The sequence below is a fragment of the Anopheles moucheti genome, chromosome 3, assembly GCF_943734755.1.
Source record: "Anopheles moucheti chromosome 3, idAnoMoucSN_F20_07, whole genome shotgun sequence".
Classification (NCBI taxonomy): domain Eukaryota; kingdom Metazoa; phylum Arthropoda; class Insecta; order Diptera; family Culicidae; genus Anopheles; species Anopheles moucheti.
The window spans coordinates 88,514,221-88,536,631 of NC_069141.1; the positions used below are offsets into that span (position 1 = coordinate 88,514,221).

Below are 22,411 nucleotides of genomic sequence, written 5' to 3' on the forward strand. Positions count from 1 at the left end.
TGTGCTCGCGAAACAGCGAGTGTATTTGTGCGTAAAGATTGGCGTAACGCGCATGCATGTGAGTTATAGCTTTGATTAGCGAACGGCTGTGCAGTGAGCTGGAAAAGGTAATTTTGAACCCGTTCTATGAGCAATTCGGTTCTTTTGAAAGCTATTTGAAGGGGTACTCGGAAAATGGTACACATAATGGAAGGAATTTTAACACCAGGTATGGATTAAAACCTTAATAACAAATATTGAACATGGTTAGTTAGTGACTGAATCCTTATTGCACAGGGAGGTATTACTTTTAGGCAAATTAGCTTAAGTTTGATGAGAGTTGTGTCATTATCGGCCGGAATGTGTTGTTTAAATCCCATTTAAACGTTTGATAGCCACACGGGTCTAGCGAAGTGTTTGGTGCATTTTAAAAATATGTTCTCTGCGTTCAAAATCGGTCCCACATCCGCAGTGCAACCCTAAAACCGCATGTTGGTGCAGGTTTGCTTTCGCACTCGAGTCGGTGTGTGTGTACGGTTGCGTACCCTGTAAACAGCATTTGTGGCTTACAACCGTATAAACAACACTCGCACCACTCGGCGTGTGAGAGCGGCCGCATCGAAAAACCACATGTCCACAATCACACCGTTTACCACCCTCAAAAACCCCAATGTACTGAAACTTCTCGTACCACGCAACAGAAACCACGAAGCCAAAATCGGGAACGAGGGCGGGAAAACCTCATCGCACCATCGATTGAACTTTCCCTGTTGATTTGGGTTCAAACAGCGTTTCACCTCCCACCTGGGAGGGGCCCATTTTCCCACCAACGGCACCGGGCTCTGTCGCTCTAATCGATGTACCGGTTCGATGCACTTTATTTGACTTTCCGGTTTGGTACCGTAAAAGTTGACTCGTACTCACACAATCACGCACACACTGCAGGATCAAAGTGGGGTTCTGCTCTTAGCACTTCCGGTGTGTCCTTTCGCTGACCGCGTGAGGTGCGTTCCCGTCACTGCACTGAGACGGCGCTGCCCTTTCAGTGGTATAATTAATTTCATTTTTTGCACCAACAACCTCGAATTTTTGGTCGAATGCTTTAACGTTGATTTTGGGAATGGTGACATCTATGAGTTAATTGCGTCGAAAATAGAATGCAATTATAATTTATATGGTGTGCATGTTGTGATGTGTCTCGTATAGAAATTATTACATTACTAGCTGTTATAATTCGGTAATTCAATTAAGAACCAGAAATTCATTCAAACTCGTGTTGTCACACATTTGTAACAGGTGGCGAAACACACACTTTTCATTGAATACATTGGATTGATTTTCTTCCGTTTGAAGTAATGTTTGTTAAACACGCTTGCAAAACAGCTTCACGAAACATTTGATAGGAGGTAAGTACTTAAAATTACGAAAGACAGTTAAAAATCCTTATTTGAACATGATGGATTAAATGATTAAAAAGTTATTAATGATCATGATTATTTCTAATCTTAAATTTTTCATCAATGCTTCTTAAAAAATGGTGGATTGTGAACAAGAAAATATACCTTTAAACAAATACTTTACAAAAATAATAATCGCCTTGCAGTAGACAATCTGCATGACAAAAGCCTCAAAACAAATGTCAACTTTTAATAAAAAAAAAAATTAATGGTTTGCTCATTTTGCTTAGGACCGCTACTAATAATGCTTCAAATACTTCTATAATGCGTATGTTATGAAGGGAAAAATAGACAAACCGTCTTTATACTTTATATTTGTCTTTATAAGTTTCATTAATGTATATTTTTTACTCAAACTTGCAGTTGCACGTCCCGCAAGGGTGTGTGGTGAAGAACATACGCATCAAGCAAAAGTTGGCCCGGTTGCGCCATCAGCAGCGAATGTTGGCGCAGCATCTGCAGCATCTGGAGGAATCACCTAACGCCAGTCCGGCATTGATACGCCAACAGCATCAGCGTTACAGTAAGTTCCACTTCGCAGAGTTCAAGTGCTCTATATTTTGCTTATTACGCTTCAAAAATCGTTATCTGGCATTATGACATTGACACTATCTTGAAACCGGGAAAGTGCACGGAAGGAATGTCGAAGCAATGGCCCCTTAAACACGCGTGAAAAGGTTTCAAGGTTGTGTTCTTTCCGTATGTGCGCTAAATCTCTTATTCGCGCTATCGTTCGCAGATAATCTGCTTCGCTACTACTCCTCGTGGGACAAGGTCTACGCGTCGTCGGCGGCTACTTCAAGGCCATCTAGCGCACTGGATGGTGCTTCATCGTCGAGAGCCCTCCACTTACCCCAGAGGCTTGCTGAGCCGTATTCCACGGGCCCGATGAGTGTATCACACTATCAACAACCTCCGCATCACCAGCAGCAACATCCACGTCGTTGGATGAAAAAGCGCAGCCGAGCGCACACTGAAGGAATGCGTATCGGTGCTGAGAATACTGGCAATCCCCAGGAACAACATGGTGATCAGTAATAAAGGATTGATGTTGCTGTAGACGAAAAACTCACTCGGTACTATTCCAAACTAGCTGATGGTTTTAAACCTTTCGCCGTTTATGCCAGATGCATTTTAAACACGAAAAAGCAACCATAATAAACGCTTTCTAATCTCGAACGAAAAGCTTTCCTCGCAAATGGGTGGCCAATAGAGAGTAAGATCAATACAAAAATATTTCAAAGGACGTCATAATCATTTCGATCATTTTCCAAAATTTCGCGCAACAAAACACAGTGTCCTGTATCATCCATGTCGTTAGATACGCCATTAAACATGAGCAAGCTGTTAATTAGATCACGATAATTCTGTGATGCGATATGCATGAATTTAGGCGCACTGAACTTTTGGCCTCACTGTTTTACGTAATGTCATCAATAGTAATGAAGATCCTATTAACACATTGTCACTACTGCAAAAATAGAACTATTAGCGTTAGTTTCAACTGATACCTAGATTAAGTAAGCCGGAATGATATATTTATGTACATCATCTCCAGCATGAAGCGATTAATTCTGGAACTATTAAGTAAATAAAACAACATTATAAACCATTAAAAGCCTAAAGCACAGCCTAAGAGCGGGGGACAAAATGCAAACATACCTTCATTACGTCCACGGAGAACAACTTGAAACTGAGCTGGATATCAGATTTTACAGAAGTCTATTTTCGGACAGGACTAAAGTGATCCACCCACGTGTCGCTTGTGTTGTGTTCCATTTTCTCTGAAATTGCTTCATCACTTTTCGTTTTATTGATATTGAAATTCCAAACCAATCCGAGCGGGGCATAGCGTAATGCTTTATACATACTACTTCATTCAGCTCTCTTTTCAAAGGTTGATGATATTCACTGTTTCATCGTACATCGGAAACAGGCTCGCGTTTTAAACTTTTCGCCCGAAACAGGTGGTCCACGAGGGTTCTGAAGGAGGGGTTGAAGAAGGGATTTGCAGCTCTATCTTACATGAAAACCACAAAACTAAAGCTTTTGCCCTACGATTGCTAAGCTTCTGCTTAGAAGCGTTGCGCTACAGTTTGGTTCAAACATCCGCTTTCCTCTTTCCTTTACCTTTCCAATGAGACTTATGTTCATGACCATATGCCGATGTGCATAGGGGACCCCCTTTACGAATCTTGCCGATTGGAGACAAACGCGCAGCGCGGTAGAAAAGCTTTCCACAAAGTGTTTGGTGGTGTTCCGCTGATTCGCATAACCTCGAGGTGCTTGTTAGTACACACACGTGTAATCAAGTATGCAATCTGCAGGACGAAACACCTTGTTAGCAGCTCGTTTGTCTCTTTTCCCCAAGACTCCTCAAGGGCTTATTATTGTTTTGGGGTAGAAAATCAGTATTCTCTTTCCGTTTTATTTTTCCTGCACCTACTTCTTGATTCCTACTTTACAGGATGTTGTGTTGTCTTATGTGTTATATTAATAATTTTTGCAAATTCAGCGAAAGATGCTATGTACATTAATGCCAACCGGGCTCATTTCCTCATCGGTGGCTCTAGATGAAACTAAAACACCTTCGCACACTAAACATCATCACTTCCTCCCGTGTATATTGGTTTTGGGGGTTTTGATTAATCCTTTCTCCTTGGAGTGATCGTTCGGAACTGCATTGCATCGCATGGTTTTATACTGATTGGCTTACGACTAAGTTTCCTTACCGCCTACTGGGATCTGTATATGTACGGCTTGATATTTGCTGCATATGTATAATCTCTTCCATTCTTGTCTCTTGTGAGAAAGAGCGGGAAAATAAGCAGCACAAACAGAGATACAAGAAATCGGTCGAAGGATGTTTTCCATCTTCCACAAGATCTCAGTACAGCTGCATCTTTTTCAACCCTTCCGTAGTGTATAGCATAATCTCTTGTGTTATTGTATTCCACTTATTCAAGCACCATTGCCTGTTTTGCGACGATAAAAAGCTTGCCTACCTGCCTGCATCCAAAAACCGCATTCGAATACTGGATCGAAAACCGGGCACTATCGCGCACCCATCCTTGTAAAATATGCTCTTTCTGCATCTGTACAATCCGTGCTGCGTGTCTCCGTTGGAGATGATCCGGTCCTCGGGCACAGGAGCAGTCGGGCCCCTTAGAAGTAGAACCGATTGTACAGAATCGGTAGCTGAAAGTGGGACGGGGCGGTCGGTTGCTGTTGCTGTTCCGGGTTTACGTTCACGACGATTTTGAACACGCATTTGCTCTTCCATTCCGCGTCGTCGTGCGCTTCGTACGTGATGAGATGGCTACCGGCTCCGAAGTCTGTTCCTGGGCTCTATGTTGGAGAGTGAAATGAGAAATGTCCATGTAAGGTTATGCAAATTTTTGAATAACGCTATTGAAACATTTAATCTATCCCCTCAAAAAAGTGCAATGCAACGGTAATTATATTTTTTTATTAAAAATAATTGAATGCACTAAAGCGAGGTGGCCGCAAAGCACACCTTGTTGCATCGTCAGAAGTGGAACAACCGTTTTTACTTACGTTCGACTTCGTGATCGTCACTACACCAACATTGTCCGAAAACACGGGTTCCTCCCACGTTGCCTTAACGCTCTGATGACGTCCTTCGATCGTGTACACTTGCGTGTCCGGACAGAAGTCCACTCTTGGCGGTGAGCCAGCTGATCACGATGAAACAAATCATACCGCACACGTTAGTTTGCTACAATGACCACCTCCTCCACCGTCATATACTTACGGAGAACGTTGATGAGGAAGTTACATTCGGTGTGAAGCTTCGAGACGGGATGTTTGGCCGAGTAGCTAACGTTTAGACTACCGAGTGGTAGTGAGAAACTATCCTTCTTCACCCAGTACGGTTCGACCTGTACGTCTCGCTCCCAGCTGACGTCCGTTTCGGGACGTCGCATTCGAACCGTTGTGGTTTCGGTTTCGTTTGGGTGTAACTCCACGTTAACACTTGTCGGACATAGTAGCTTAGGTTGAGGATATCCTACGCAAAGAAAATGCGACGATTAAATTGACGTGCTCTAGAACGGCCACAGTTAATTGATGAAATCTATGTTTAAATTTCTGGAATCTCCATAAATGGTTTGCATGTAGTTGTTTCATTATTTAAGCTACTATTAATTCTCTGAATGTGTAATCAAATCAGCAATTAAATATCTAGAAAAAGCTGCATAAATCTAGTGTCCGCTTCAACACCTTCCACTGTCAGCGTACTTACTGTATTGACAGTTTACGGACCACGCACACCGAATGGGACCACATATCAATAATTAAAAATCAACTTTAAAAAGCGTGATTTGTTTCACCTACTACTTGTATAACTAGCACACTGATTCAAACCCACCAATATCAACATGGCCGTGATTGAATGCTTAAACACACAAACAATGTTTCGCATTCGGAAAGGAAAACAATTTGCAAACGCGGCTCTTAAATTGCTCCATATAAAAGGCAGCACAAATTGATATCACTAGCTAGCCAATTAAAGTGCTGTTTATTTTAACGCTTTTCATTCGCCACTGCTCGTCCAGCAGCAGCGTTCCCCACCGCAGTCGTCCCTACACTTCCGCTCGACTGAAACCGTCATTCAATCAGTGTTCGGTTGGGTGGAAAACGCTTCGCCGTAATTATCATGCCATTATGATGCAAAAGTTAGCCGACGGGAAGTGGGCCCGTTTTATATTAAAATGTAGCCCTCGCTGTCCCGCAGTGTGTGATTGCGGCATTTGGTGGCAATAAAATATCACACAACACTCGGGCTTGGGGACAAACAAAAAATGAATGAGCAGAACAGAAAAAAGAAACAATTTCCTGAACCAGAAATCAACAAAAGAAATCACCTTTCGGAAGATGTTCCAAAGAGAAACAAACAAGTGACCCGCTGCGGACATGCAGTGACAACACGAAAAAAAAATCCCCCCCCCCATTTCACGGCTATTGTAGCACCCGAAGCCAATTATGCATATCCGCACTCCGATCGGTTTGCGCATCTACTTACGTATGCAGGTGCCGTTCTCATCGCCAATCCATTCGCCGGTGGTGCCACAGATTTTGGAGAATTTCCCCTCCAGTCGATAGCCGGTCGGACACTTTAGGATGCACTGGCTGCCGGGGCGGTTGGTAATCTTGAGGCTGCCACCGTTCGGACCATCCGCTATTTCGTCTATCGGTCGGCTGCACTCGAGGTAACCGTGGCGTGGAGGAAACAACGGTGGACAGGCTATATCCGCCAACCGCAACGAATCGTTCAGCACTGTGGAGATGGAAAACGGACGGAAAAAACCCAATGGCATACGGTTATACGCAATTCTTCTGGAGATCATCACCTGCATTGCAACAAAACTGCATTTGAGGCACGATGTAGATAGGCAAGATTTGTGGTAGAATCGCCCAAAGATGGGCTAGAAGCACGTTCTCGTTTGATGTGGTTGTTGAGAAGAGATTTAATTACAGTCGTCTTTTTGCAGTACACGTCTCCCGGGAAGTGGCTCCAAATAATTCAATAAACCCACGAGCTTGAAATTCTGAAGAACTACTTCCTTCCACTTTTTAAGCCCTTCATGTATCACTTTTTCTTCAATTCTCTCTTCATTTAATTAAAACCAACCCCCTTCAGTAAAATGATCTAGCTAGATTTCTTTCTTTGCATTAATAAGCTTCGATTGCCTGTAAACGGAATCCTCCCAGCGTAAACATCAACTTCCATCAAACTATTCGTCGATCGTAGAAAGGCATCCCGTCAATTGCACCAACGATACCGACGGTTCAATGAAATATGACTCCATTAAAGCTACGCTTTTCCCCCTGTTAGGCATCGCTCTAGACACCTGTTCGAGTGTTTGTGTAGACTGAGAAGGAAAGGAGGTTGTAATTTATGCTGAAGTGAACTTAATTAAAATATTTCCCCGACACCTTGGACGCCTGGACACCACCGCCCATGATGGTCTACCACCGGGGGCTGTCGCTCAAAAGTAAAGTTTTGCTAGAAGTTTTCTTTTGCAGTCGCATTCGCGGCGGCGTGGTGGACCCTAATGGCCCCGCAGACTGCAGCTAGGAGCTGAAATTGGATCTTGCCTCTCATGGCTTTTTGGCGCTCTGGCGTTGTTTAGTACCGGGGACTAACTATACGCTATTTAGACTTCGCGTAGTTCAGTGGGATGATTTTTTACAGTGCCTTTGGGGGGTGTGATATGATTCCTGTCTGTTGATTATGGTCATCGCAAAATTACATTGACTTTTTTAACTTCAGCAAAGAGCGCCAACATTGTGCAGTTGTACTAAAGGCCTTTGCGGATTAAACAATGTCATTTCCAAACGAAACACATTCATCCAGGGCTTTAGCCCGATGTGCCGTCTTAATTCGTCGTCCAAAAATGTGTCTCGGTGGACACTTAAATTACCGCTAAACCGTAGCCCCAAAATCCGCCCAGAAATTGCTTCACAAATGCCAACGAAGCTTACCGGAACAAAGGAAGCGACCGCTGTTGCTCACCACCGACCGAAGATCATGGTGTGAAAATTTGCATTTTTAATCAAAATTCCATTCATTATCGTTCATTAATTTTACGCTTACACCGGCCGTTCGTTGCTGACCTCCGAGCTCCGGGATCAGGCATGCAGCTCACGTCGAGGAAGATTTTTTAATTTCACATCCTCCATTGCGCTTTACCTACTTTGCGCTTTTCCTACTGCGCTACCGAACGCTTTTTTATTGCGTGTATATGTGTTTGTGTATTCGTCGATTGTATGCCACTTGAACTCACTGGAAAAAGTTATTTAATTCATTCAATTCATCGAAATTTGCCTTGCTAGCCAGTTTCCCGTTTTGCTGGCTTACGGTGGGTCGGTTTTGACCCCAACAGTCCTTGACTCTCTTTCATTCGCCAGCTGGGGGGTTGGGTAAAATGTTTTGCACTAACATTCCGACCGTAAATGTGACCGCAAAATCACTTTTTTTTGGTAGGAATACGCCGGTGGATGAATTTTCGTTTTCCATTCGCGCATTGGCGGGATATAATTACTGCTGCAACGGACCCGCGTGAATATTTGCCTAATGAGCCATGGAGGCCCTTGATTGCCATCGCGATAACATTATGCGGTGGGTCAAATGCTGGCGCACAAACAGACACACACACACACACTGGCACCAACATGCAAGCTTCTTGTTGTCAAGAAAAGTCAAGAAAATTCTAGAATGCCAACTCCAAGGAAAGAGCGAACATGAGAAGGAAAAAAAAGGCACCCGAAAGAATGCTCTTCATTAAAAACACTTTTCGTTTCGAAGCGAAAAACTTTCCCATTCAGCGTGCAATTTTCCAACCAACCATCTTTGCAGCCATCGTTTTCATCGCACTTCGCACATCGGACGAAAGGTAAATTTTAAATAATTCAATTAATTTGAAATGGCCACCGACAACGTTTCCACCTCATTGTGCCATCATGCCGGCGGTGGCGGTGAAGCAAAATGAAGGTCGAAGGTTACACACCACGGCTCCCCCAACATCACGGTCTTACCACTCCTCTTTTTGGCACCCCGTTAATGAAGCTGCTGCCGATTTGTGCGTGGCGTTTTTGTTCTTTCCTATTTAATCCTACTCGCGCGTTCGTTTCCAATTGTTCGTGCTATAAATTTTCATCGCTTCCCTTCGCAAAAATTGGCCATTTTGACTGAATAGAAAAAAGGGAGACGAACGCCATGTAAACGCTTTCACTCCACAACAACTCCTGCTGTTGCTAAAGTGGACGGAGCTGTTACTTCCTATTGATGGGTTTCCTGGACTACCTTCACCCACAAACCCCGGTCAGCGCGGCACCAGAGTTTCCTTCAAGTTATCAATTCCTTTTCCGGCCCTCTTTGTGCTCAATCGAGTTTGATTTCCGATTCACATTTATCACTTTCACGATTGGTTCAAAAACAGTGATCATGCCCAGGAAAAGTCACATTAAGTAAGTGACACTCCGAAGTCCTTTCTTTCGTTGCTGATTGTTACCGTTTTCTGAATCGTTAAGTGAAAATTGACATTCATGTCACAGGCCACACTTTCTGGCTGTTCGGGAGACCTTTTTTCGCAAAGGGACGTCTTCGGGCAAAGTATTTCTAGTTCTTTCGCTGTGATACCATTTTTCAAACAATGGCTGGACAAACAGAATCTTCGCGATTGTAATGATTTCCCTTTCCACGCGCCCTTAATAATGAAATTCATCTTCATTGTAAAGGGAAATTAATTAACAGTCTGCCTTCGCACAACTGATTTGCTTGCGAGCACTGAAGCAATCCGCTTTTGCTGTGCAAAGTAAGTAAGGGCTACTTTTAATTAATATTTCCAAACGCGACCGAACGCGCCCAACACCCAACGGACAACCGATGGCCGTACCGCTCGTTATCCATTCATTCACCCGGATGACACTCTATTAGAGCCTCGGTTGGAGTGTTTGAATCGGCAGCGTCGTAAATTTAAATGCCATCACTATTGTAAGCTAATTTGTCAACTCAACTAGCTGTACATGTAAGCACAAAGGGAAGATTACCCTCTTGCGATTGTGCACGGTAAGCGGAATGTTGTCTTCGATGGCGTCATGGAATACGGTCCCATGGAGATCTCTCGAGAGCCATCTTAATGATGTAATATTTTATCCCATTTGCCAGCACGGATGCTGAAGTGTTTCCTTCGAGGGGGCCGTGAAAATAAATCAAGGCCTCCAGCAAGTCGGTTCGGTTGGAGTGAACCGAGTCCTATTGCCCGCTACGCAAGGATGAGCAGTGCTGATCATATCTTGGATATCAAGAGCGCTCAGCCGTGCCCTCAATACACTATGCCACAAAGTTGTGTCGGATGTGAGCGGGCTAGATTAAGATATTGGCTCCAGTTTCATCTTCCTGCTCCGGATATTGCATTATCGCCTTCAAGATGTACACGACACCATCTACACGGTACTGTGCGTGCGATGCTCCCGTTTATGGTTCGGTGATAAATTTCGGTTCCATCAGCCAAAGTTTTCACACCCTCCGGGGCTAGAAGCGCAACGACGTGCGGTGACGTTTTCCATTAACGTGCGTGTCATAAATCAATGAGGGCTGGCTATCAAACGGTAATTAGATTATGATAAATGTTAATATAATTGTTTCGGGTAAGCGACTTTTCACGACCCAGCACCGTAGTACCGCGTACTGCTACTGCTACTGACCCACTTCTGTTCGGTGGAAGTATGCTTCGATAAGTTCTGGTAAATTTGATTTGTACGCACGCATGTTGCTATGCACTGTCCAATGTTTCTGCTTCGAGAACACAATCAACGGTCGAACAATCACCGGGAGTTTGATGTTGCAAGCAGGGATTTCTAGCGCAGTACAAAGGAAGCATGTTTACATACCCAAACAGGAACGCTTGTCGACGTCCAACTTGAAGCCATATTTGCATGAGCAGTAGTAGCTTCCGTCACTGTTGATACAATGTTGCTGACATCCGCCGTTTGAGATGGTGCATTCGTTCGTGTCTGGAAGCAGATAGAGGAAGGCATTGTAGACCTTGTGCAAGATATTCCCCACAATTTCAAAGAAACATTTAACAGGGTAAACAAGCACACAAACATGTCTATTACATGCGGCCATTGTAAACTTCACCGCCTTGGCTATGAGCTGGACTTGTTGCAAAATGTTCAAGCTTTTAAAATAATGTTAACTCATCATTTAAATTCACCAACTTGAAGGTTATAAAGTACTGGCATAAATGCATTGTGGTGACAACAAGACCCGGTTATTCCTATTTGTGTAATAGTAAACAATTGGTGATTGTATATTAAATTTAGTTGAATTCCAGTAATTGCAATGCACGGCAGGATTTGAATTCTCACATCAGACGTGGCTTACATGGGACCATTTTACATATTGGAGACGCACGGGTTTTTAAATAAAGCTTTCCTTTGAAATGCTGGCATCTGTCACTGAATGTAATATTTTTCCAACAATCTTCCAACCAACTTCTTAAACTCACCTTGACAATCGCCCATGGTCGTGTTGAAATGGTAGCCTGTTGGGCAGAGTGTGTCATAGTCCGGTTGCTCTTGTTCCCCTTCAACATCCGCACCAGCAGGAGACTTTCCCTGCACATATTCCCTGCCACCGTGTTCTGCGCCCTGCTCGCATCGGTAAGACCCGACCGTATTGATGCACCGTCCGTGGCATCGATGTTCGCTGGCTATCGATCGTTGGTTGGCGCACTCGTCCACATCCACGCACGTCTTCCAATCCTCGTCCAGCATGTAGCCCTCGGGACACACGCAGAACGCTCTTCCAAGCGTATTGAGGCAGGTGTGCGAACAGCCACCATTGTTGACCGTACACTCGTCGATGTCCTCGCAGCTATGCCCGTCGGCCGCCAGTCTCGTGCCCGGCAGCCCATCGCAGGTGCACCTGTAGCTGCTCCACGTGTTGATGCACGTATCCTGGCATGGTCCATGCCCGTTTCGCAGCAGGCACTCGTTTACATCTGGTAAGCAATGGAAAGCAAATCGTACGGCGCAATGAGAAGGACGAACGTCAGCACCCGGGCCAAAATGGCACAGGTGACTAAAGACCAGTGAAAGGCTTCCTATTCCAAGGATTAAATAATGAAGAATCTGCCGAACCGAAGCGAACTCGCAACTGGGTGGGAAGTCTTTGGCTTGCTAAACAAACCAGTTTCCCCCATTTTGGTCCGCTATGATTCTTTTTTTGTCACTAACCCAATTTTATTCACATCGTGCCAAACCGGGGAATCGGACTGTTGACTGCTTCTGTGCCGATTTCATCATTCGATTGATACTGGTACGGTTCATACACACCACTGCATGGCAACCAAATCGTACCCAGCGCAGAACGAGCGAAACGATTTCATATTGTTGGCCGGAAAAAAATGCAATCAACGCAAACCACACTTGCTGCCGTACGTTGGCTGCATATAAATCAAAGCGTAACTACCGAGTGATGATGAACTTCGAACTGTGCACCAAATGATGGCCGTAAGTGTTGGAAAAATTGAGTTTTTTGTGAGGCTAAGATTTTTCCATTCTACCGCACGGAGCGCTTTGATGAGAAGGTGCACTTTTTTATGCACCCGTAATGCCATACTGTTAGGGATAGGGAAACGCACTCCACACTGCATCCAGCGTCGTGCAAAGTTAGTTCACTTCTAATCCTATACAACGGCCCACACTCCGGAACAACCTCCCCCAGAGGATGGAAGTTTTCAACGATGGGAAGTAAACACAAACCCGTGCTATGGTTGGGTTTAAGTGGATGACGTGTGAGAGTCGTTACCTATTTTTTGCATCGAGGCAGCCTTTTCTTTTCGATTTTGTTTATCGCCCGAAACCATTCCCCAAAAACACATACATTTCGCAAATGGGATGGCAGCCGAATGGTTCCGTTGAGATGCTCACCGCTCGAACAGTTGGCAGCTGCTGGGAAATAGCATTTCAATGAAAACAATCCACAAATGCGTATTCCAGGGGGTCTGTGCATTTTCACCCATTTCGAATGCAGTGGCCCCGGTTGCATTGTTTTTCTATTGGTGTGTCGAGTTTTTAATTTACGCTTTTCAACAGCACCCGGGGGGATGTTCCACGAGCGAGCTTTTCCCCGCTACTTTACGGCACATTCTGCTGGTATGTTTGCGATGCTTTTAAGCCTTTGCCAGCTTTTTGATTGTGGCCACACATGGACACAAGAAATGTTGTGGGTTTAGAGTCGCAGACGAATTGGTTTAAGCTCGAAAAATTTATTGCACGCTTTGGAATGATGGAAGAGCGAGTCACAATTCATTTTGTGCTTACGCAAATACGCTGTTGATGTTTGGTATAATGTTGTCATATGCTGATATTTTTTTTACTTTATTTCTTATAACTTGCAGCGGTAGATAACAGGTGACTGTTATTAATCAAGGAATGTAATATATAAGTCTATTGTACAAACTTACTTTACCATCATATTATGAGGAACAGCATTCGGTCAAAGCTTTTAGCATGGTATCTTGATTATTTCTTAACATGTGTTCTATTTTATTAAAAAAATAATGTTAAAAAGAGTACTTTTATCTGTTTTTTCATTAAATACTTTTTGCATTCATTATGCATGTGTTTTGAGTGAACTTTTATTGATTTTACTTCATCATATGTAGTACATTTTTTAATTATTAAAATTATTGACAGTTCTTCATATAATGGAGACGCCTGGTAGTTTATCGCGAGCATAAAAAATCATCGATATTTAAACTCCTCCAGACTTTATTCCACGAACGTATGCCTTAAACGCAGTTTAACAAAACATTCAAGCACAAGACTTTCTGAAAACAATATTAACTTGAAGAAGAAAAAAAATCTACATAACTTTCATGTTGTTTACATGAACAACAACAAAGGATTCATTTATTTTCCCGAGACCTATTAACCAGGTTTGGTTCTATAAAAGAAACAAAGAAAAACTTGTCCAATTCAAAGGGAACACTCTTTACGATTGAAGTTCCCCACAGTGCGATAAACCAAACATGTTGCGGTTGTAACACAACAACCACCCGAAGAACAACACAAACAAATGTTTTTATATTGTGTGATTCTGTGATTCCATATTGTGCACCTGCCAGTCTTATCATACGTGCCCTGCATGCTCACGTTAATTTCTTTGAACTTCAGAAGAAAAAATCTTTCACCCTCTTTGGCCACCGACCGTGTGCCAATGCTTGTCAGCTTGCTTGTGTTGATTCCATCACCACGATGAAGAAAAAACGCTGTTCCAATCGATAAAACGCACGTGTTGAGATGTTGGGAAATATCACAACATGCCCGGTGTGTGTAAGATCATTTGGTTAAGCTTCCGATTCTGATACAGGTGTGGTGAGTGGGTACCGCGAAGTGGTAAGCATCAAAAACGCAAACCGAAAAGAGAAAGCTTTCGGCAAGAGGCATTTTCGAAAGAGGGAGAGAGTGAAAGAGATAAAGTGAGATAAACAAATGAACAAACAGAGCTTTCTCGGTGCCGTTATAACGTTCGTTAGCTATCCCATCTGCATGCCTCAAAAGGAAAGTCTCCCCATAAATGGAGGGTTTTGTTTTTCTTTTCGTTCAACATACCGGAGTGAAATAGAAAGTTTTTATCCATTTCGAACCATCTAGGGGGAAGAATGGCTTTTCACCCATTCATTCGGGCGCTGGCGTCATTCGGTGAGGTTATAAACTTCTCATTCAAATACCAAAAGTTGCCTACAATCAGTTGCGCAATCGGTGGCAGGAGAATGCCATTTTTCGCATCCCTAATTTACCTACAACTTGTCCTTACCAAAGAGCATAGTGTTTTTGGGGGGTTGAACAACATGGCAAATAATGTACAAAAAAAAAAACATTCACGAAAATACTAAGCACCAACCGCCCCGATATCCTTTGGCCTCGAAAGCTAAACAACGATCGAAGCTCATTTACAGTTTTGTCATCGTGCGCCTGGTGGATGGCGGAACCACAAACTACAGCTGCTGTTCGGGGTCGTATGTACGGAAGTTTGTCGTTAGGACGATTTCCCTAGCACGCCTGCTGGCTGAGGCCAAAGTGTGAAGGCAAATGTTTTCCCCGTATTGTGATGGCAAGCGTACAACCGGTGCAAGAGGGATAGGGGAGGAAGTGCGTGAAGAAGGGAAATCGAGTCATTACCGACACGTCCAGCTGCCGTTTGTGTAAGTGCTTGGCAGGAAGACGAAGGATAACACACCCAGATTGTGGATAATCATTAGTGAGATTGAATTCCGGAAGGACACACTGTGGTCAAGCACTGGTAATCTCCTGGTCACTCCCACTCCGATGGAAGCGGAAACTGTTGCTGTAATTTAAACACTGCCCACAGTGCAATGGCATATGCATGCACGGAATGCACTGCCGACCATAACACCGGTATTGCTCGTCGTTTGCTAATTGACTGGAAGGATGAGTTTTGGGTCGGAAAACAACAGTTGACTTACACGTATCTAACACCAAGGCGACACGGTTGACACCGATTTGGCCATCGTTTTGACAGAAAAGGTAAGAGAGTGCTGCAAGGATTTAATATTCGACAACATTCGACTGTGCACAGTGCTTTTGGCACAAAATGCCAACCAACCCTACACAATTGATCACAATGAGACGAAACAAATTGTGCAAACAATTAGACAGGGGTAAATTTTTCCACAACACTGCAGTGAGGGTTGGAAAATTGAGAAACGAGTGTACGGTGGAGGAGGTTTCATTTCCTGGAAACAAGTTTTATCTTTGAACCTCGGAACAAAATGCCACAGTTTTATGGTTTGGGAACTTTTCCAACTTCAGGCGGGCATTTTCACACACAAACACACACACAGACAGAGACAGGCTAACATCTACAAATATAGATAGTTGCACATGGAATAAAGCTTAGCATTATTGTACGCATCGAGCCGCATACAGATTGGACCTCGGTCAGTCCCGATCCCGCTCAAAATCTGTTCGTGGGCCGTGGTTTTCAGAATGGTGAGTTTAACTCTTCATGCACACACACACATACACATTGATACAAATACATATACAACAGTTCATATCCGCATAAACCACGGACCGGATTGAGCGCATCGGTATCTGCTAACGGAACAGTACTGCAACTTTACCAAAACGGTACAATAGTTTTGCTTCGTAAAAATGTTCCACCACGAGCTGGCCACCATGCTCATCGTGCCCGGAAAATAGTACCGTTGTTCTGGGAAATTTCAAAACCGACCTGGTACACGGGGCTTCCGCACCGTTTGTGGTTTGGTTTTGGGGCAATGCAAATCATTGTATCGTTTCAACATTGTGTCGATTTGGGGATCCACAAAATAGTTTTGTATGTTGACTGTCAAACAACAATGAAAGATCGTTGAGAAAATAAGGGGAGAATTGTCCTTTGTGAAATAATATGAATGTTGAAACAAAGTCACGTGATTTTTTAAAATTGTGAGTAAAATTGGAGAATGACAACTGTATTAAATACAAGACTTACATTATAAACGTATGGTGTAGTTTAAATTAGTGATGTGAGTGTATTAAATGGAATGAACTGATGATAAATGCATATACACAAAAAATAACACCCTCTCTCTCTCTCTCTCTCTCTCTCTCTCTCTCTCTCTCTCTCTCTCTCTCTCTCTCTCTCTCTCTCTCTCTTTCTCTCTCTCTCTCTCTCTCTCTCTCTCTCCGTTTTTCATTCCCTCTTACTGATGTGCAATATACATTTTTGCTTCAAAAACAACAAACCAAACTCATGTCCCAATTCCTAAACCCTTTGCTGTCACCCATCATTGCAGTTCGGAATTGAAAGGATTATCGGCAAGTGTCACACAGCTGGATTAAACTTTCTCGTGCAGGCATGTGCACGTTTTTTTTCTAGAATAGCAAATTGGATTAAAGCTTCTCCGCACTCGGTTTCCAATTAAAATTGTTCGTAATTCATGCGCATAATCGACCATTTAAAGAATAGGAAATAGTCATCGTGAAAAGTGGCACGATAAAATAAAGGCAGCGAGACTGCTGTTGGGCGAGGGCGCCGATAGTCATCAGTTTGAAGTGTTTTCAAAGGCTATCGGACCGGGAGGGTAGATGGAAATTGAACCATTTTCTATCAAACTCCCGCGTGGTGAAAGCTAAATGTTGTGCCCATCCGTGCCCATCCGAGGCGACACTTTAATGAATCCTTTTTCGATTAAATTTTGACATTGTACAGCGTCACCGCTTGTCGTTTCGCTCGCCGCATGGTAAGGGATGGTAAAAACAGCAGTGAAAAATGTAATATAAATCAAATTAGTTCCATGAACGTTCCAGTAGCATGCCGCAAAACTGGGACTTTTCCTTTTAAGCTTAACCGGGATGCACATCATCGGTAATGGAAGGATACCATTTTGATGGAATGTAAACGTAACCTTAATTATTCAGGTACATGCCAACTGTACGGTATGCCTGCAATGGCACAACATTCTCCATTTACTTCCAATCATTGGTACTAGCGCATTACGGAGAGTGACGAGAGAGTCATGTATTTGTATAGATAATGTGTGTACAAATACCATCGAACCGATCTCCGTACGATGGCAAAGGTAAAGAAAAGACAAACCTTCGATACTGTGTTTACAAAAGTGTTCTTACCGGAAGGATTTTCCCGACGCTTCTGCCATTTACAGCTCGAACATTTTCCGAAGCAAATGTATCGTTTTCCCATCCGAGCACGATACTTTTCGCAGCTACAAATTCCGATAGTGGAGGTATGGAAAATTTGATTATGTAGATCACATTTCAAAACAATCTAAATTCCATAAACATTTATAATCATTCCCGAATGCACCATTGCATGGTTTCCGTGCAGGGTACACCGTACTGCAAGGTTCCAACAGGAGCTGCCCCGGGCTCTTATTGTCTTAAGTACATAACAACTGCAACCCCACAGCTCTGGATTTCTATCGCTCCTCGCGCTGGGAAGAAACCAACCAACCAACCAACCAACCAACCGACAGCTTCCCAGGAAAAAGATGATGCAAATGAAGATGCGCTTCCGGTTGCGCTCAACCAGGGATTTCACTCATCTCGCATCGAAAACTGCACGAAGAAAGGGATACGAGTCTCCTTTTATCCCGCAAACATTCTTAGTCCTCCGAACCCGAGCAAACAAGGCTACGCAAGCGAAACTGGGCAAGATCCACCTATGTCTGACCATCTTTCCGAAGAACAGGACCATACCGGTCAGGGAAGGGAGGTTCCGGAACAGGAAGGAAGCTGTGGGAAATTGTGTGCCACCGAGGTAAAACTTACCCATGCATTTATTATTGTCCGTAACTCGCAATCCTCTCGGGCATTTGCATGTAAACGACCCGATCGTGTTGGAGCAGCCGTACTCGCACACATCCTCACCGTACTCGATGCATTCGTTGATGTCTGTCGATAAAGAGTCGATAGATGAAAAATATTCGTTAGCATAGGATGCAATTTACCGGTACGTGGGGATTGTTTGTGCTGCAGAACGGAGAAAATACAGAATGGATCGTTATCAAGAGATTGTACGTGAAACAAAGGGCAGCCCGACAACTAACTGCCAGAAATGGCTAACTTGACAACGCATAGTATCCTGTCTAAATAATAGTCATGCACGTTCTAATGTGCAAATTTAAACCCTCGGCAAAGCTGCACCGCCCCAGCACACCACTATCGACAGCTTAGTGTTATTTATGAATATTCAATTCCGAAACCCGAGCGCCATATTCAAAATTCATTACTCAAGATTCGGTGCATCCGGCGACGGATTGGTTAAGGTTGAGAGCGACCAATCGGGAGATTTAGTGCTACGGTCGATTGTCAGTAAGTCTGTCGAAGGGCAATTTATCACCCGTCTACCCCAGGTTGACAGGTACGGTTTAGGGCAGCAGTACCCCTGGACCGGGAACTCCCCGGAGCAGTTCACTGTGGGGCTGGAGTGTGTGGGATGCCGAGATTTACGATTAGCCACACTCGTTTGTGGCTGCCATTATGCTCGTGTTGTTGTAGTGACGGGCCCTAGATGGGATCTATTTTTTGCCTCCCCTTACTGACACAAACTATCATTCATCAAGTCGTCACCAGCGTTGGTGTCTGCAGCGCGCTGCGGGAGCAAGTGCAACCGTACCGAGCATGGCGAATCATCAACTTGTCACCTTCGGGGTGTTGGATAAGCGGCTTTCTTCTGCCGCGTCCTGAAAGGTCACCGGGCTAGTGCAACATTAATTTTAGTCACATGTGTTGCTAATAACTTGAAGCTAGTGGACAGCTCCTGTCCACACAGCGTGCACAATCTGATTGATTAAATATTACGACGAGTGTGTTAGAGCATGGTGACGAAAGATACACAATTTTATTCACTTTTTCACAAACCAACTTTTCACGACTGAAGCTTCACGTGAAAAGAATAATATTGCTCATTACTATTAGATTAGTCAATCCACAGTGTGAGATTGACGACACATCCTCCCAGTACACCTATAATTGTAGTTTAACATCTCCCAGCACTTTGCCAGATTCGTCCATTACGCTTTTTAAACGAATTACATGTGGAAGCGACACCTTCTGTGTGCTCTGCTTCGTATTACAAACACGTAGCCAATGTTTATTCATATAAAAATGATGGCAACAGTTCTACCGTTCCTAGTGACGTTTGTGTCAGATCATTTAGGAAGGTACACAGCAAACGAGCAAATGTGAACAGAAACCAAAAAAAAAAAAGACGAAAAACGACACTCTGGTCGGTGGGTGGTTTAGCAAGTATCACCACAGGCGTACCATCAATTCTGCTAGAAATGTGTAAAAAATATGCTGTTGATGCTGATGCTAGACGATATCACAAAATGGTAAGTGAGACATTTCTCCAACAGTTGCATTATTTATATGCCGTGCTTGGGAAAATCTACTTTTCATTTTTCCCTTTACTGCTTTTCTGTTTTTCTCGCAACATTCTCCGGGCCAAACCCCGAAGCGCAATACCATTTCACCTTCCCAATAGAACCATATTGTATTTTAAGCTCTTGGCCGACTGCACGGGCCGGAACCTCGGGCGACGGCAGAGCAGGTCAAACACCACACCAGTGACGGCGAGTGAAGTTGACGTATTCAATAAAAAGCTTTTTAGAGGGAGAAACGATTTTTGTTTCACGGTCTCAGCCCGGACCGTCCGGACCAACCACACTTTTCACTGCGATGTGTTGCACAGTGGCCGATGGAGTGGCGCTTTACTACCGTCGGGGGGCGTTTTGGGGGTTGATGAAATCAACGACCGTTTATAAGCGGGTGTCTTCGAGAGTTTGCTCTCGGACGGTGTAAAGCTTTAAATCGTGCGAGAGAGTGTTTGGGTATGCCCGTGGCGGAGCAATCATAATCCGATATTACCGAATCGCTACGACCAAATCGTGTTTCATACCGTCACCAATGCTAAGCGGCTTGATTTATTGTGTTTAAAAATCATGGTTTAGATAAACGGGGCTACCATGAATGGAGAGCTTAACACCTAGCACAGCAATTTTGCCCCAAAAACCGCCGAAAGGTATGCAATGTTTAAACGCTAACTTTCCCGTTGGTGGAGAAAAACTTCTTCGAAAACTACAAGGTTTTGAATGTATAATACAAGGAGAGCATCCACGGAAGAGGTAGCACCTAGTACAGCGCTACCTCTTCCGTGGATGCTTTCCTGGTACTATACATTCGGAAATCCTGGTACAATTTCGTTTTTTTCTTATAAGACGTAGAGTCGATATTCCTCTTTGCATTTAATTTATAAAATAGAAACAAATGTGTTATACAACCAAGGAAGATATTTGCGATCAAGTTTTTACCTTTTTAATTAGATTTTGAGCTATAATTTAACTCTGCTGTTAAATTTCCAAATATCGCTTATCTCTGAATCCGCGTATCTTGAGAACTGCCTGTACTTTTCTGGAGCAGCGGGAAAGTTTGTGTTTAAACATTGCATACCTTTCGACGGTTTTCGCCCAAAGTTGCTGTACTAGGTACTATCTAAAATGTTTTTCGCACTATAGAATCTAATTTTTTATAACATAAAAATCGCTTTTCGTTTTATGCTTCAACCCAACATAAAAGTAAATAACAAACTACATTTTACACAAATAAAACTAAAGCACGACGCATCCGAGATGTGGGTCAAAGCTTTCACAGGAGACCATCCTCTTGTTCCGCATCGTTCCCATGCGAAATGTAGCGTAACAAAGGGCGTGGAGAAGAATTTGATCCTTAATCTTCGCGTTAGCGCACATACAACAACCAGACCCTGGAACCAAACGACCCGAAACCCCAACCGGTTTGTAATGTTCTTCTGCTTCAAATGTTGTTTAACCGGTTCGAGACACGGGTACGATTCTGTAGCGTAAAACGAAGCAAAAAAAAAAACCCTATCACTTTTGTTTGCTTCCGTGGGGTTCATTACACGGACTAAGAAAACAAAACAGTTTGCTCGAAAACGCTAGCAGAGAAACATTCCCGATTAAGATTGAGATACGGTTCACAGTGTTGATCAAACACATTTTCGGTCGGTTGGTGGAAAAAAATCAGCACATAATGCAAGCTATCGTGACTCTTTTTTACATTCGACTCCAGCTGGAGTTGAAATTTTAATTACCACAAAAGCCACCCGGAAGCCACAGATGGCAAATAAATCATTCCGATCGATAAATACAAAGGACGTACACATGGAGGAGAGCCACTTTGCTGGGTGGCACAGGTTCTGTTATTTTACCTTTCCGTCAGTTCTTTCGCACTGCAATTGGTCATCCCACGGGAACAATCTATACGATGCATTACGATAATTGAATTTTCCTCCAGGGTGCAAACCCGGGCTACAACGGTTCGTTGCCCGGGGTGAACATTTTAATTTTCCAACGCGTCAAACGCGGAATGATAAGTGGCTTTGCGGTGAAGGGGTTGATGAAAAGCGTTGAGAAAAGAAAGCACTTGTCCATGGTTTCGCACGATCGATTATGGACGATAAAGTATGATCAATTAAAATTTTCCTCCGGGTTCCGGGGTGTGCCTGAGTGTGTGTGTGTGTGCACCGATAAATAATGTTCGGAAAAAGCAAACCATTTCGTGGAGATGGGAAAAAAATCATCAAAATGAATAAAAAAATACTACGTGCTAGCCTTTTCTTTGTGTTTCTGGATTGCTTTTACGAGAAATTGGAATGAAGGCCACAAACAGGAAAGGTCGCAGTAAGTGTACGAAAGGCGGAACAATCGCACAAACACAAGGGTGTTCACCCTGTGTGATATTCCTATTTTTTGTGGGCCCTTTTTCATGCATCCGTACGCCGAAATCGGTATCCTTGTAACCTCAAAGGACATAGGGGAGGTCCCGGGACTGTTGCAACCCTGCCGAGAGGGTTGACATTCATGAGCATT

General features: G+C 43.6%; 2 protein-coding genes across 2 annotated transcripts in view; one reads left to right on the forward strand and one right to left on the reverse strand.

Annotated features, from left to right (window-relative positions):
- Window positions 1–2,474, forward strand: part of LOC128303101 (fibrillin-3-like) — a 72,843-nt gene extending 70,369 nt beyond the window's left edge. The window contains 2 exon segments of the mRNA XM_053039955.1: window positions 1,800–1,959; window positions 2,176–2,474. Coding sequence (XP_052895915.1) covers window positions 1,800–1,959; window positions 2,176–2,474 — 459 coding nt within the window.
- A 750-nt stretch (window positions 2,475–3,224) lies between these two features.
- Window positions 3,225–22,411, reverse strand: part of LOC128301849 (uncharacterized) — an 89,871-nt gene continuing 70,684 nt past the window's right edge. Inside the window, exons 6-12 of the mRNA XM_053038497.1 lie at window positions 18,291–18,413; window positions 11,474–11,968; window positions 10,854–10,976; window positions 6,481–6,735; window positions 5,212–5,466; window positions 4,995–5,134; window positions 3,225–4,784 (exon numbers count right to left, since the gene is read on the reverse strand). Coding sequence (XP_052894457.1) covers window positions 4,602–4,784; window positions 4,995–5,134; window positions 5,212–5,466; window positions 6,481–6,735; window positions 10,854–10,976; window positions 11,474–11,968; window positions 18,291–18,413 — 1,574 coding nt within the window. The 3' untranslated portion in view covers window positions 3,225–4,601. The remainder of the gene's footprint in view (window positions 4,785–4,994; window positions 5,135–5,211; window positions 5,467–6,480; window positions 6,736–10,853; window positions 10,977–11,473; window positions 11,969–18,290; window positions 18,414–22,411) is intronic.